The 14,949-nt window shown below is 42.2% G+C and overlaps 1 protein-coding gene across 15 annotated transcripts in view; it reads left to right on the top strand.

The window, feature by feature from the left end:
* The window catches only part of LOC112458489 (ephrin type-A receptor 4), a 90,725-nt gene extending 76,356 nt beyond the window's left edge, over positions 1-14,369 (top strand). For 2 of the 15 annotated variants that reach the window (XM_025022143.1, XM_025022144.1), the window contains exons 6-17: positions 30-190; positions 303-567; positions 696-884; positions 965-1,076; positions 1,209-1,279; positions 1,805-1,822; positions 2,469-2,534; positions 3,499-3,675; positions 3,777-4,246; positions 4,358-4,695; positions 8,449-8,523; positions 10,098-14,369. In XM_025022143.1, coding sequence (XP_024877911.1) covers positions 30-190; positions 303-567; positions 696-884; positions 965-1,076; positions 1,209-1,279; positions 1,805-1,822; positions 2,469-2,534; positions 3,499-3,675; positions 3,777-4,246; positions 4,358-4,695; positions 8,449-8,523; positions 10,098-10,362 — 2,207 coding nt within the window. In that variant the 3' untranslated portion in view covers positions 10,363-14,369. The other 13 variants (XM_025022149.1, XM_025022145.1, XM_025022146.1 and 10 more) reach the window with 13 other exon arrangements.
* Positions 14,370-14,949: the final 580 nt, after the last annotated feature.

The raw sequence follows: 14,949 nt of genomic DNA on the forward strand, positions 1-14,949 counted from the left end.
GAAAATCTTCAAGAATATATTTCTTGCAGAACCACCTTCGGCGCCGCAAAACCTGACCGTCAACTTTGTCGATCAGTCTACAGTGATCCTTTCCTGGAACGCGCCGCATATGCAGGGTGGCAGATCCGACACGACTTACAGAGTGGACTGCGATTCCTGCAGCATGGGCGTCAAATACATTCCCAATACCGTGAGTTTTCTTCAAAGTCGTATATTATACGCGATGTATACAAATTGCGCGATAGTTGAATTATTTCTTGATCGAAAAGTTGACGCACGGATTCGCTTCGATTTTGCGACAGGAGATCTTCAACGACACGAAGATCACGATAACCGGCCTGAACGCGGTGACTACTTATCGCTTCCAAGTGTTCGCCGAGAACGGCGTATCGTCGTTGGTCGGCAAATCGGAATACGTGGACATCACCGTCACGACGGAGGCGAGCGTGCCGAGTCTCGTGAGCAACGTCAGGATCACGAGTGTCAAGAGCTCGGAGCTCAGCATCAGCTGGGACGCGCCGGACATCGGGACCGGCGGAGACAACGATCTTGTCGAACGATACGAAGGTAAAGCTAAAGAGAGCCGTAGCAACATTGCGTTGCTACGCCATTTTACGGCGAAATCAACTCTAAATTGTCACTCGATCGCGCGGTGGCGGCGGAAGGATTAATAATCGTCTCGATATCTGGTACAGTGAAGTGTTACCCGCGCTACGACGACGCCACTAATGCAACCGTCATTCAAACGTCCGAGCTGTCTGCCACGTTCAAAGGTCTCAAGCCTTCCACGGATTACGCGATACAGGTTCGCGCTAAGACCACCCGCGGCTGGGGCGAGTACACGCCGGTGATATTTAAAAAGACACCCCACGCCATGGGCCTAGGTAAGCGCGTTCAGCGGCTTTTAGATTCACATTTCGCAATCTCCCTTGTACCGCGCCTCTAACACGAACGTTTCACGCAGACTACGTTGGCGAGGACGACAACATGCAAGTTAGGATAATCGCAGGGGCGATCGTTGCTGTGGTTGTACTTCTCGTGATTATTATTATCATGACTGTTCTGATTCTTAGAAGGTAATTGAATCATTTTCAATATTAGAAATATATACCTCAAATATTGCGAGTTATCGCGTACCAACGCGCGAAAATTTGCTTCTTTCCAATCGCTTTGTTCAATTCGGCTGATATCGTGGGATTTCGTTGCAGCAGGGCCTCGGATGAATGCAACAAGAAGCAGCCGAGCGACTGTGACACCCTGGAATACAGAAACGGCGAAGGTACGTTTGCATTTTGCTCGAAATTTCTCTGTTTAAAGATTTATTATCGCTATTACCCCCGCCCTTACAACCTTGTCACTTTCATAGTTGTTTCATTACGCCCTCGTGTCTTGTGACTAACTTTGAATTCACTGGCCCCCCTTAGATCCAGCAAGTGTCGAAACTATACCCCATATACAAACAGACCCATAATACGTTAAACACCCCCCCCCCCCAGTAGAGATTTTTTTACGGATGAGAGTGAGAGAAAGAGAGATAGCTGAACGTTAACACCATAGAGAAAATGAGCGAAGAGAAAGCAGTCGGGCTCTGAAATACGTCCGCGACAGGGACTTAAAGAGAAACGATCGCTTTCCAGCCAAAATTCACACCGATCTGGCCCATTGCCTGAGTGCGATTATTCTAACCAAATTCTTTCGATTCTTTCTTTTCATGTGCGATTCCCCTAATCTATCGAACCTGCCTCCATGAAAAATCCATGAAAAAATCCAATGAAACAATGTACACAATCGCCTGCTACTACAGGACTAGTTGTGACCTACAGTAAGTCTTCTCCAAACACCTCAAGTTTTGTTTTTTAGGAACTCAATTTTGTGTAGATTATTTTTGCAACCCCTGTACATGCATTACACTCTCAATTAAGTCAGACTTTACGCTTTTGCATATACACACATATACACACATCACACGTACGCACATGCACCAACAAACACACGTGCGCGCGCCCGCGTAACAATTTTGCACGACACCTTAATTTTCTTAGATACACATTACGCGTGCCCGCGTATGTGCGCATTGTGCTTGCGTGTGTTTGTTGTGTTGCATTGTTCCGCGTTTCAATTGCATGCGTATTTGTCAGTGTGTCGATGTTAATAACGTATGTGCTTTTTATATGTATCTGGATTTGATTCGCGAAACATATCAGAAAAAATATAAAAGATAAAAGGAAAATAGAGATACGCTTGAAGGAGCGTATCTTTTTAATCAGCGCGTTGATTTTCTAATACCGGAAATAATTTTTACTTAAATCCGATTATACATACTTTCATAATTATTTCATTTGTGATCGAAGCAAGATATATCTGTGCCATTTCTCGCTTTGCGTCATTAAAAAAAGAATTCATCACCCGCAGCTTCTTTTTGTTTTGCTGTTTGTCAATTAGTGTGTTGGTTGTTGTGTTGTTCACAGTGCACTGCAAAATGGACAGTTCACCGATTGTGACAACCCATACCAACAACAAGAGCAAGTCCTCGCGTAAGTCCTTTGTTTCCAAAAATAATCTCCGGCCCAAATTTCTCGCGTCCGAAGGAAAAAAAAACGCCGGATACGTCCGTACAATATATTGAAGGCATAACCGTACGCACCGACACTCGTATACACTCTGAGTTCTCCACGATTGTTATAGTTTAGCTTTAGTTACGCTACGCTATGTTCTGTTCTTTCTTCACTGTCCTAGATATGCGACATGGATGAAAAGTTCGGAGGTATATATAAAATAAAAGCATGCCGCGGCCCCGTGTTTCGCAGGCAATTGCATCATGTTCTTGCATCTAATTTTTTTTTATCTTATCTTTTATTTTACTCCAGGCGATCGTGCTTCGCGATCGCTTTTCTTCTTACCACGATATATGCAAAATACTTGGATGTTCCCAGACGGCTCAAATAGAAACTAAATTGGTTTGAATAAAGAAGATTGGAGACGAGAGGCGCCGTCGAGAGAGAAAACTGTTTGAATCGTCTGAAACATCCGGGACGAGCGGTGTAAAAGAATCGCTGGATTTTTGGGATGTATCGCAATGATCTTGAAGTAATGGCATGCAAGAAATTGTGCATTTTGGCATGTGGATTGGCTATGCGCGAATTTTTCTTAGCGCACATAGACACCGCCGTTCGACATTAAACAAACCAGATTCTAAGCTAGATAAACACATATACAAGTAAAAAAAAATGACTTTCAACTAAAGTGGGACTGAGAAAAAAAAGAGGAGATATATTTTAGAATCCACCTGCGTTTGGCTTTCTTGGTTGTGTCTTGTTTTTTGGAAATTTTAAACTCGCTGACGAGAAAGAATGTGTGAGTGTTTCTTTTTTGCGGGATTTGACACGGTTGGCCGTGCGATAGAGCGAATGTTGGGACGCGCGGTCTAGAGTTCTGTCAAAATTTCGCACCACCGGCCCTCGTGTTAATATAATGAACTCTGTTTTCGTGACGTTGCAGTGACCACGCCGCTGTTCACACCTGCAGTGGGGGTCGCCGCGGCGGGCGCAGGCGGCGCAGGCGGTGCAGGTGCAAGGAGTTACGTGGATCCTCACACCTATGAGGACCCGAATCAGGCGGTACGCGAATTCGCCAGGGAAATAGATGCTGGATATATCACGATAGAAGCCATCATAGGTGCGGTTCTGTACATTATCATATGATATTATCCAGCAGTTATTAAATAAGGTAGTTTTAGTAACTCGATTATACTCTTGACAATTTTCTTATGATCACAGGTGGTGGAGAGTTCGGCGATGTGTGCCGAGGGAAGCTAAAATTGCCTCCCGACGGACGGACAGAGATAGACGTGGCCATAAAGACCCTGAAGCCGGGCTCCGCAGACAAGGCCCGTAACGACTTTTTGACAGAGGCGTCGATAATGGGTCAGTTCGAGCATCCCAACGTGATATTCCTACAAGGCGTAGTGACGAAAAGCAATCCGGTGATGATCATCACGGAGTTCATGGAGAACGGTAGCTTGGACACTTTCCTGCGCGCGAACGACGGCAAGTTCCAAGTGCTCCAGCTGGTGGGCATGCTGCGCGGCATCGCTAGCGGTATGCAGTACCTCGCGGAGATGAACTACGTGCACCGTGATCTTGCCGCGAGGAACGTGTTAGTCAACGCCGACCTGGTTTGCAAGATCGCCGATTTCGGACTCAGTAGAGAGATCGAGAGTGCCACAGAGGGAGCTTACACGACCAGGGTGAGCGACAGATTCAAGTTGTGGAGTCAAAATTCGTAGAAGCTAGTGGCGTATACGAGACTCAAACATATGTATAATTTCTCACCTAATTAATCTATCGTTTGTATTCAGGGCGGCAAAATCCCGGTACGGTGGACGGCACCGGAGGCGATAGCGTTCCGTAAATTCACGAGCGCTTCCGACGTTTGGAGCATGGGTATCGTATGCTGGGAGGTGATGTCGTACGGCGAGAGGCCGTACTGGAACTGGTCGAATCAAGATGTGATAAAGTCGATCGAGAAGGGCTACAGGCTTCCAGCGCCGATGGACTGTCCGGAAGCGATCTATCAGCTGATGCTCGATTGCTGGCAGAAAGAGCGCACCCATCGGCCGACCTTTGCCAATCTCACACAAACTTTGGACAAGCTCATACGAAGTCCGGATACGCTGAGAAAAATCGCTCAGAACAGGTAAAAGCGCCCACGTATCATTGTAACTTGTCATTGTAATCGCCAAATGCTGATATAAAATTGCGAAACGAATTTTAGGATAAGTTAGTCGCAAAAACGGTATTAGGAAATTTGATCCGTCTTATGGATCAAAAATCTCGAGCAAACGATATAATTATCATCGTCCAACGTAAATGAAAGAAATGTGACGGAATGCGTAAGATATAATCGGCGCACAACGAATAAAATTTGCTTTAAGTGCTTCGAGTGCACGTTCGCAAATCGCAGTTATCATATGTTTTCATTGACATTGTCTCAACGTTCTTTTCCTTTTTATTTATCTCTCGTTGAGTCGCTCGTTCATTAATATCTTAATAAGAATCACGCCGCATGCTACGTGACTTATGTATCGTGTCCATAAATTAATTTCTCTCGACAGCTAATAATTATTTTCATTCATTCACCGAAACGCTCACGCGTGGATCATACTACATCCGTTTCACGCCACTTAGAATGGGATTCGGCATTGTGGCTCATTGATGTATGACGTCCCGCACAAGCCTACAATCGTACACACTTATATATATGATGTGCTCGTGCATATGTATGTACTCAGAAGGAAGGCCAATGTCTGCATACTCGTACTCGCGCCGTCGTAACATCTCGACCTGATTGGCATTACTGGAAGCAGGCATACACGTACTGGACTGCATTATACAATTAGCACTTGCTTTTTATGTTTGTGCTTTTTCTGTTTTTTTTTTTCCAAGTATCTCTACGTATACTCTCGACATATCCCCTAAGTAAAACAGTCGTCAAAATTTATTTAGTATTACTGCGTCTACGCCACTGACGTTTATTTTCCGACACGCACGCGTGAGAAGGGAAGAGAACAAGATGATCATTGGATCGACTTGAAAATTCGAGTCTTTCTCTTTTCCTTCTCGCAATAGCATACACTTTTCGCACGACGTCTCGTCGTAATCTCTCGATATCGAAGAGTCACATTTTTACCTCGTAAACGGATGCTGCTTTACGCTTCAAAATGCACTTGGCCGAGCGAGGTTTCCAGAATTAGCTGGCGGAAAAATTAATTTATGGACGAAAGTCTACGTTGTCAGTTGTGTAGAATACTTTTTTACCGTGTTCCGGGGACTTAGTCGAGATCATGCATTATGCGACGACTTCAACAGAGCTTTCAATTGCTTTCGCCGCTTAACGTTTCTACGCTCCTTGAGTCTATGACTCGCATTTCAGTTATTCTTTACAAGAGCTATGTTTAAGAGGGGGCTAATTTTATACCTTTATGTTGCTTTTCTCTTTGACAAAGTTGAGTTTTGCCTACGATCGAGTAGAATATTTATAAAATATTAACGAGATAAAAATATTCATTTATATAGCAAGTGGTCTGACTATAATTTCCGCGTTTCCTACGAGAGTTAAAACTTGTAATCGCAACGAAATCCGGTAAGCCTCCTCCCTCACATTCTCCGAGTATCCCATTGGCATGGACGAAACATTACATTATTTCATTACATTATTTCGCATATTTTTTGGTCGCGAAACAGCGTATCGGTTCTCGCGTTTTATCTTTATGCCAATGGGGCACAATATTTGCATTTGGAAATCTCGTTGGTTTCTCTCCTAATTCCTTCGTTCCGCCTCTTTTTCCCCCCTGGGCTAATTCTTTGTGCTTTTGGTTTTGTGGTGTCCTTTGGTACCTGACTACGAACTACCGCAACTGCAACGCAACTGTCGACAACTATCGTCCACGACAACAACAACAACAACCATCGCCTACAGCGTGAGGCCGCCTGCACACAATCCGTACTATGTCACAAGCCATACGGCTGCCGCCCAGGCTGCGGCGGCAGCGGCGGCTGCGGCGGCGGCTGCGATGCCACCAGGCCCGGCCGCGAGCACGGCGAGCCCGTTCGTAGACATAGTCGGCCATCAGGCCCATCAACATGCCCAGTCAGCGATTGCCGTTCCAGTAATGCCACCAGGAGCCGGCCGTAGCTTACACTATCACACACACGCAGCGACACACGCATTGCCACACCAACAACCATCGCTCACCTATCCTAATTGGGTCCCGTTCTCTCATTTCGGCTGAGAATGGTTACGCTTGAATTAGAACGCGCAAGATCATCATCATCATCATCATTATCGTCATCTCCGCCCGTCTTTCTAACCATCAGAACTAATGCCTGGCATTTAAACTGGACGGATCTCAAAAGACTGCATTCTATATCATTGCAATTCGCATTATCTTTTACGGTCGCGCTAGTCGTAGGGAAATTATAGTCGCTCTTTCAGCGAGATAGTAGAAAATAGTATAATCCAAGTCGTGTCGGATGGAATAGTAGATGTGACGAATATAGAGATATAATACGGCCGATAATATGTTATCGAAGGGCTATAGACTGTATGTACAAGAGTAGTACCGTCATAAAAGAATCTCTTTTCCAGTCTTTTTACTATGAATTATCGACAAATGCGAGGATGTAGCGTAGATATAAATGTTAGACGATATATACAGAGAATTTCTCTACGTTGAACTAAGCAATAAACTTTACCGTTAGAGCGTATATTATTGATTGAAATTGAAACGGGATATAAATTGAGAGTTTAAGAGTGTTTCCAAATTTTATAAAGAATAAATTCAACCATCGAATAGCAATATAGGTTTAAAGAGCGAGCTTAGAGAGCAAAAGGCGATTAAACGTGGTGTGCATAAAAGCAACTAGAGTCTTTCAGGTGTTCTCATAATTCTATATTAGCGGTCATAGCTTTCATTGATATACGTATAAAGAAAAAAAGAAGAAAAAAGACACATGTACACGCAATCACACATACATTTACAGAGGGTGTCCCAGAACTAACGTCATTCTTTTCGGCTGGGAATTTTTTGGTCAATTTAGGCTCTAAAAAAAAAAACAAACGAAGTTTTTAATAGGAAAAGGTCGTCTGCAAATTGCTCAAAAGAACAGCCATAGTCTTACGACACCCCACACGTCATTTACATTAAATTGATATAAGTATTTATCGTGTAATTTATTAAAGCCATCGATTTTATCTTAGCGAAAGCTGCAAAGATTTATTAGCATATGTACAGCACGCGTGCGACCGGTTGACCATTTTAGAATAGTATTTTTATACGTAATATATTAAATAAGGGACGATGTAATTAACAATTAACACTGTTAGGTCGTATTTCCACATCGATGAATCCATCATGATCGTAATCATAACACTAAATTCTAAAGTATTCTCACAGAATGCGATAAATGACACGCCATTCCAAGAGAAATGATTGATTTACGATAACATATTGATTGCAAAATTCACTATTTGGACTATTTCCCCCTTTACGTTCTCTGCAAATATTATATTAAAAACTTGTCACAACATGGACCGGAGGTGAGGCACTTATCCGATGACAGGAATAAAACGATTTGCCGAAATTCTTTCGTAGTTATGTTTAAGTATTGATCACACGGAATTCATTTCATTTTATTTCTTCATTTATTTTTTAATGATCAAACATAAACTGCTATTTATACAAAGCTTAAAATTATTCGAAGCTGTGAAGTTTAACTTTAATGTTGTAAAAGAAAACGTGCAAGTATTCGCATCAATACACGCGCGAACGATAGGAAAGAGATAAAATTTGGAAATCAAAGCCAGATAGGTTGAAACTAGCTAGCCTGCAGATAGAAACACACACCTAGTATGACCTCCATCGCACTAACAAATGCTAACAATTGTCAGAATCAGGGAAAGGGGTGCTCCACCCTCGCCCCCACCTGCCTCATCGGAATCTTCCAACGTGCATTTGAGAAACAGGTAAAGAAAAAAAGAAAAGAGAGTCCAAAAGCGGCGAATTTCCCACACACCGAATCCCCTTTGTGGATGAGAGAGAAAAGAAAAGAAAAGAAAGAAGCGCAGACGAACAAAGCGCAATCGTTTCCGTTTGGTCCAGTGTCCTAGATAACACAGAGTTCGCCCTTTAACGTTTCGACTATTCGATTATGCTGACTGTGCTTTCACGTTCTCTCTGCTTCTTTGACGCGATAATGAAATATCACCGCTACGTAGACAGCGGTCTCCCTGCTTGGTAAACCTCTTAGTTTGTGTTGCACTGCTTGCCTTCGTACGCACCGTAATCCATTCACGTGTACATACACGTCAACTGTAAACTGTATCACTAACATGTTACATATGATACATCCGTCCTCGTCAACAGTACTATTGTAGTATTGTTAGCAGTTAGCGTTACTATCATCCTCATTATTGTCATCACATCGTCATTGTGTCGTCATTACCGTCATTATTAGCATTTGTATCACTTTTATTGCGGTGTTTGTCTTATTATTACATGTGTTACGTATTATTACTATTAGTATTATTTTGATTAAAATAATTACTTTAATTTTAATTTTAATTTTTAGCATTATTGTCGAGACGAAGAGAGATTGTACGTTTGCATCGGTATTTAAGTTTCGTAGCGCCTGTATATAACGTTGTACAAAAATGATGCACAAAACTTACTTAATCATATATACGCTAACATCGGCTATGCTTATTTTCTAAAATGTATAATTCGTAATTTATAATTTATACAAGGCCGATCAATATTACACATATATCCATAAGAGACGATCTAGGAGCCAATTGTATATACTTAAATAGCTATTTTTCATCTAAGTTAAGGCTTTATACATTCTATTATTCTCAGAAACTTGTGAAATAAATTATATCAACCAAATCATCATTTTTAGATTTTTGTGCAGATATTCTAGAATTTAGACTAGTGAATTTTGATTGATTTATTATTTCCACCTCAAAAATCGACGTGATAATAATAATTTTATGTACTTAAAATACAATTTGTATCATATCTAAACATTTGTGTATAATATTTCCTTCCTTCGTGTAAGCCAGGATCACGGTTGCGTTTTACTGCAGCCAATAATACATGCTTATAGTATAATTTATATAGAAGTAAAACATAATTATTTAAAGTTCAATCAATTTAGGAATATTATGTTATATTCCTAATATATATATTATATTATTGATAATAGAACGATATCCCACATATGATTTCTTTGATATCCCATGAAATAACGAAGACATTAGTAACTTCAATAACGATGACGAAATGTCGAGCAGTCTACAGCCGAACAATAGTCTTCTTTATTTTATCCTTAGCTTTCTCTGTTATTAACTTGTGGCGTAGTCAATAGCAAAACGACCAAAGCATCTAAAACATACATTTGGACTATGCGAATGTGAATGTATTTGGATAGCAAAAGAATTTAAGGAACCCTGAAATCTCGTGTGCCCTAACTTATTCCCCGCTGTGAACGTTATTCATTCGTACAAGGAGACATTTCTTAACTTGTTATTTTTGACAGGGGCACAAATCCACTGGCGCCGGACGCGGTAGACCTAACGCAATTGAATTCCGTCAGCGAGTGGCTGGCTTCCATCAAGATGTCACGATACGCGGAGAGCTTCGAGCGGGCGGGCGTGACGACGCTGGAGGCGGCGGCGCGCGTCACCGTCCAGGAGCTCACGGCCCTCGGCATCACGCTCGTGGGACATCAGAAGAAGATCATGAACAGCGTGACGGCGTTACGGGCGCAGATGTCCGCCACCTCGCAGGGTTTCCTCGTGTAACCGCGGCCGCGACCTCAAATCCCGCGAACGGATCGTACATAGAAATCAGCTGATCGGCAGAGAACATCGCTACTCCATGGATCTCACGAATTTCCGCTCATTCGAGGCGCCTCGACGCGTCGCCTCCGAGGTGGGAGACGACGACTTCCCCTCATGTATCATCTAGGACTCGTGATTACCTAGTCAGAGCGACGATGTCCTCGAGAGAATATTTCTTCGCGCGCGAATAGATCCGACGAACTTAACGGCGATTGACTCGAGATGAAGCTTTCACATCTCCGAAGCGATACGCGAACGCCGTCTTATAACCGAGAGATTCTCAAGCACTCGGTGCTGCAGACATTCCACGTTAGCGAGAGTCAAAGGAAAGTCCATTCTTCGCATTTACGACTTCTCTCAGGAACGAGGGAGGAGTACGAGGACCACGCATTCGCCATCTCGCATCTATACCACGTGCAACGACTTTTACCGAATTCGTAGAACGATACACCTATCACAGAACTTCTACGATCTATAAGTGTCAAAGAAATCGCCGTGACGCGAGCCTAACGAGAACGGATAATTCACGAAGCTCGTTTCAGGACGTCCTGAAAGATCGGGATGAAAGGCTCTTAACGGGATCAATGTAACATACCGAAAGACTCTCCTACGAACAACGAGCGCCAATACTCTTTCGTATTTCTCAGGCCGTTTCCGATGACCGATCTACCTAAAGATCAGACTGACGACGGAAATAAACGAGCCATCCCTATAATCACTGCCGCGAAATCTTTCGTCACTAATGAACGCTCTCCTTTTAGTTTAAAGTACTTGTGTAACAACTGTTGGATTGTACACACTGTATATTTTTCTTCGGAGACTTTTATTCAGATTTACAGCCGAATTGTTTTTTCTTACTATTCTATTATCGCGCTAGGTTTTGTAACATTTTGTACTGAACGGCAGCTCATTTTAGTATGTATCTAATAGATCATTGAACGGCTAACATATCGGCCTAAATGTCGTTCGAATATGTCTGTTCCTGGCCTCTTTTCTTAAGTATACTAAAGTTACGTGTTTATCGAATGATCGACATAGCAATACGCATCTGACAAGGAAAACGATGATTAGAGAAATAAAGAACCGTATCACGAGAGAAACGTACCAAAAAAACGGATCGTAATAGTTTCCGAGATTTCGGAGATCGATAACGTGACAACAATGTAGGTACATTATTTCATGTAGCGAATGTAGCGAGTGCATTACACTATTGCGCGTATGTCGCTTCGGCAATGTAGGTACATCGATCGAGAGCAAGGGCGAACGTTAGCGAGATTGTCATTATTAACTCTTTAACGCTAAATTACGATTCAGGCCTTTGTGTTACCTGTACAAGAACGTCGTACGCGCGGCCTACAATTTAGGTATACCTTTCGATTGTAACGACAAACGGCGAAACGAACGAAGCGGACATGTGCCAACGCAAGTGTACAGGTGTTACTTTAGCCCGAGACTGCGTGACACGGGATAAACGAGCGGAAAACGAGAGGACGCGTGAATGCGAGTGCGAATGAAATTGCGTTGGTGAGTGGACGAGAGAATCTACTGCGACTCATTTTTCGCGCTATATTCGTATGTACACGAGCGTGCGATCACGAAAAATCATTCTATATATATATACATATACACATAAAGATAGGTAATGTGTTACAAATACGACGCTGCGAAATAAGGGACGAGCGAAGAGTGAAACTCTCTATCGACAGAAAGCACATGAGACATCCGTTCGTGCGGAAAAACGGTTTCAAACGCGTCCCTTATTAGCGAGCAATGCGTTAACATATCAACATTATCGCGGAAATGCAATGCGAGCGGAAGAAGGGACGCGCTCGCTCACTCGAGATCGAGTCGAAACTATAGTAAACTACTCCGTTTGATCTCCGATTCTTCCCTTCGGATCCTAGCGAGTGACAAAAGAGAAAAGCCAGCCGGAAAAAAAAGAGAATGAATGTAAAGTCAGAGAGAGGGTGTAAGATATACGCGGACAAAATACTCACGTATACGCGAGCGACGAAGCGTGCGACTGATACGGGGCACGCGCGTCCACTGGGTAAACTCTTTTTTATTTTCACAGTCCGACCGACGAGTTTCCTCGCGATGCAACGTCCATTCCAATATACATGTATCCATAATAGGAAACCGTTTCTTTTCCTTAGAAAACGCGAGAGAAAGCGAGATAGAGCGGACGGAGAGGCTTGCTTGACCGTATCTCGTTACATCCGCATTCGTGTAAAGACTGCATCGATATGTAAGTATCCTCGGGATACACACACGTTACCGGCGACTTGTCTTAAAAGCGACCAACGGAGCGGCAGACATATATGCGTACGGAAATATTGCGCGTTGAGATTAAAACGGCTTCCAAGTGAGTTCGGCGAGCCACGGAGAAATTCTTTTAATTTTCTAATTTAACGGTTTAACGCTAGTAACATAGTCGATGATGTATATCGAGCTTAGAACATATGTACCTGGAAGGAGAATGAAGGATCGAGCCTGTGTCCAAGTTGGGTGCGAGAGAGAGAACCACGTTTTTTAAGGAAAGAGAAAGGTAGATTAGTAATTCCTTCGTCCGCAATGCGCAAGCGCGGATAGCACGATGAGCGGGACGTCATCTCTACGCTGGCGCATTGTGGGCAAAAGTTATCAATCTACCTTTCTCTCTCGCACCCAACTTGGAGTACTTGGACCGACTTGGACTGTGGACACAGATCCTTTCCACGAGAAGCATAGACAATTCCTCTTCCAGGTATATATGTTGTAAGATATCGAGGCAACGTTGGATCGCGATGAGTAAAAGCGGGCGGCGCGCTTTGGGAGGCGAGATTCCTCGCGCTCGATCAGATACAATTAAGACAACGACAAAGCGAATGTCTTTCGCGTTTCCAGCCAATTCTCGCCCATTCCCTTCTTTAATCAAAGAAGAGGCGAGAGTCGCGCCTGCAAAGCGCCAAACCGGTGATTAAAATCGATCGGTTTCGCTTTTGTCTCGAAGCACGATCCAACGGTGCTTTCCTTGTAAACGAAATGTTTGCTCGAAGTTACACTCCGGGATGAAGAATACCAGGATGCGCTCTGGTATCTTTTGACTCGCCGTACTTCCTTCCGCGTAAGACGTATCGATAAAGAAAACGGATAGGGGAGAGCGAAAAATATCGGAAGGCCGCACGGCGATGACAAAATCTCCCTTAGGAAAAAGGAAAAGAGAGAGAAATAGAGAAGGCTACCGAAAAACGGCGATTAAGAAGCAATAAGTAAATACACGCAAATGCAGATTTTTATATAGAAAATGTTAACAAATTTCAGAAAATATTAATTATCGATAGCGCTATCTTCCTAAATGTTCGTAATTAAAGATTAAACGAAAAGAAAGGTACGATAAAATGTAAGGGCGAGACTGCGTGGGGTCCGGGCCGAAAGGGAAGCGAAAGAAAGGGGGAGTCGCGCGCGAGGCGAATTCGCGCCGCGATCTCGATTATAATGACCCCCCTTCCCCCCCTGGTAATAATTCGGCCGGGATCCCGCGAGCGGGAGAAAAAAGGTCTTAAGAACTTTCTCAAGCTGTAACTGTCTGTGTTTTAGCGACGAGTCTGCGAGTGCGACCTGAAAGTTTTGCGGATGCCGATTAATTTCGATATGTAGATTTCATAGAGCTCTATCAATATCACACAGAAACACACACACGGCCACGTGTTAGGCACAGGGGTAGAGAAAGTACGCGAAAACCGAGAATTGTATTAGTTGAGAGAGTAGGTATGTCGCGTAGGACTTCTCCGATTTTGTTTTTTTTTTTTGTTCCCTCGACTCCTCCGCGGAAACCTTAGGTCTGTTCCCGTTCTATAACTTTTTCCTGTTTTTGTTTTTACAGAAATTTACGAAATTACGCGTTACACTCTTTCGGTAAAAAATTTTTCATATAAAAACATAAATATATATATATAATTATACATATTATGTCCATATATGTCTTCTTTCTCTTGTATCTATTTGTATACATATATACAGGAAAAAGAAGAAAAAGAAGAATTAAAAAGTAAAAGAATAATTTTGGCATTGTTTTTTTTTTTTAATAAAAAGTGAAGTTTGAGGACATAACAAAAAATTGTCCATATATAATTATATGTATAAATGTAATAATCGTATATAAAATATGATTATGATCATACAATATAGAATATTGTATAATCTAATCGCAATTTTACTTTTTGAAAAGAAACAATGCAAAAATTATTTTTTAAATTATTTTTCAATTATTGTTTTTATTATTTTTTTTTAAATATATACAAACAGAGATTATACAAGAGAAAGAAAACATATATGAACATATTTTATATTACATACAAATATACTATGTATTATGTATTATTATATATATGTATATTATATATTATGTTATATAATCACATATATTTTATATGAAATATTTTTTACTAAGCACACAGCTTTTGATCGTACTTCACGTCATATGTTTTAGTTATTTCGTACACGCGTAAAACTTAATTAAAAGAGACGAGATCGAAGAGAAAAGAGCGACAGGAAAAAGCCTGAGAA

The sequence above is a fragment of the Temnothorax curvispinosus genome, unplaced genomic scaffold, assembly GCF_003070985.1.
Source record: "Temnothorax curvispinosus isolate PA1 unplaced genomic scaffold, ASM307098v1 QBEX01008959.1, whole genome shotgun sequence".
Lineage (NCBI taxonomy): Eukaryota > Metazoa > Arthropoda > Insecta > Hymenoptera > Formicidae > Temnothorax > Temnothorax curvispinosus.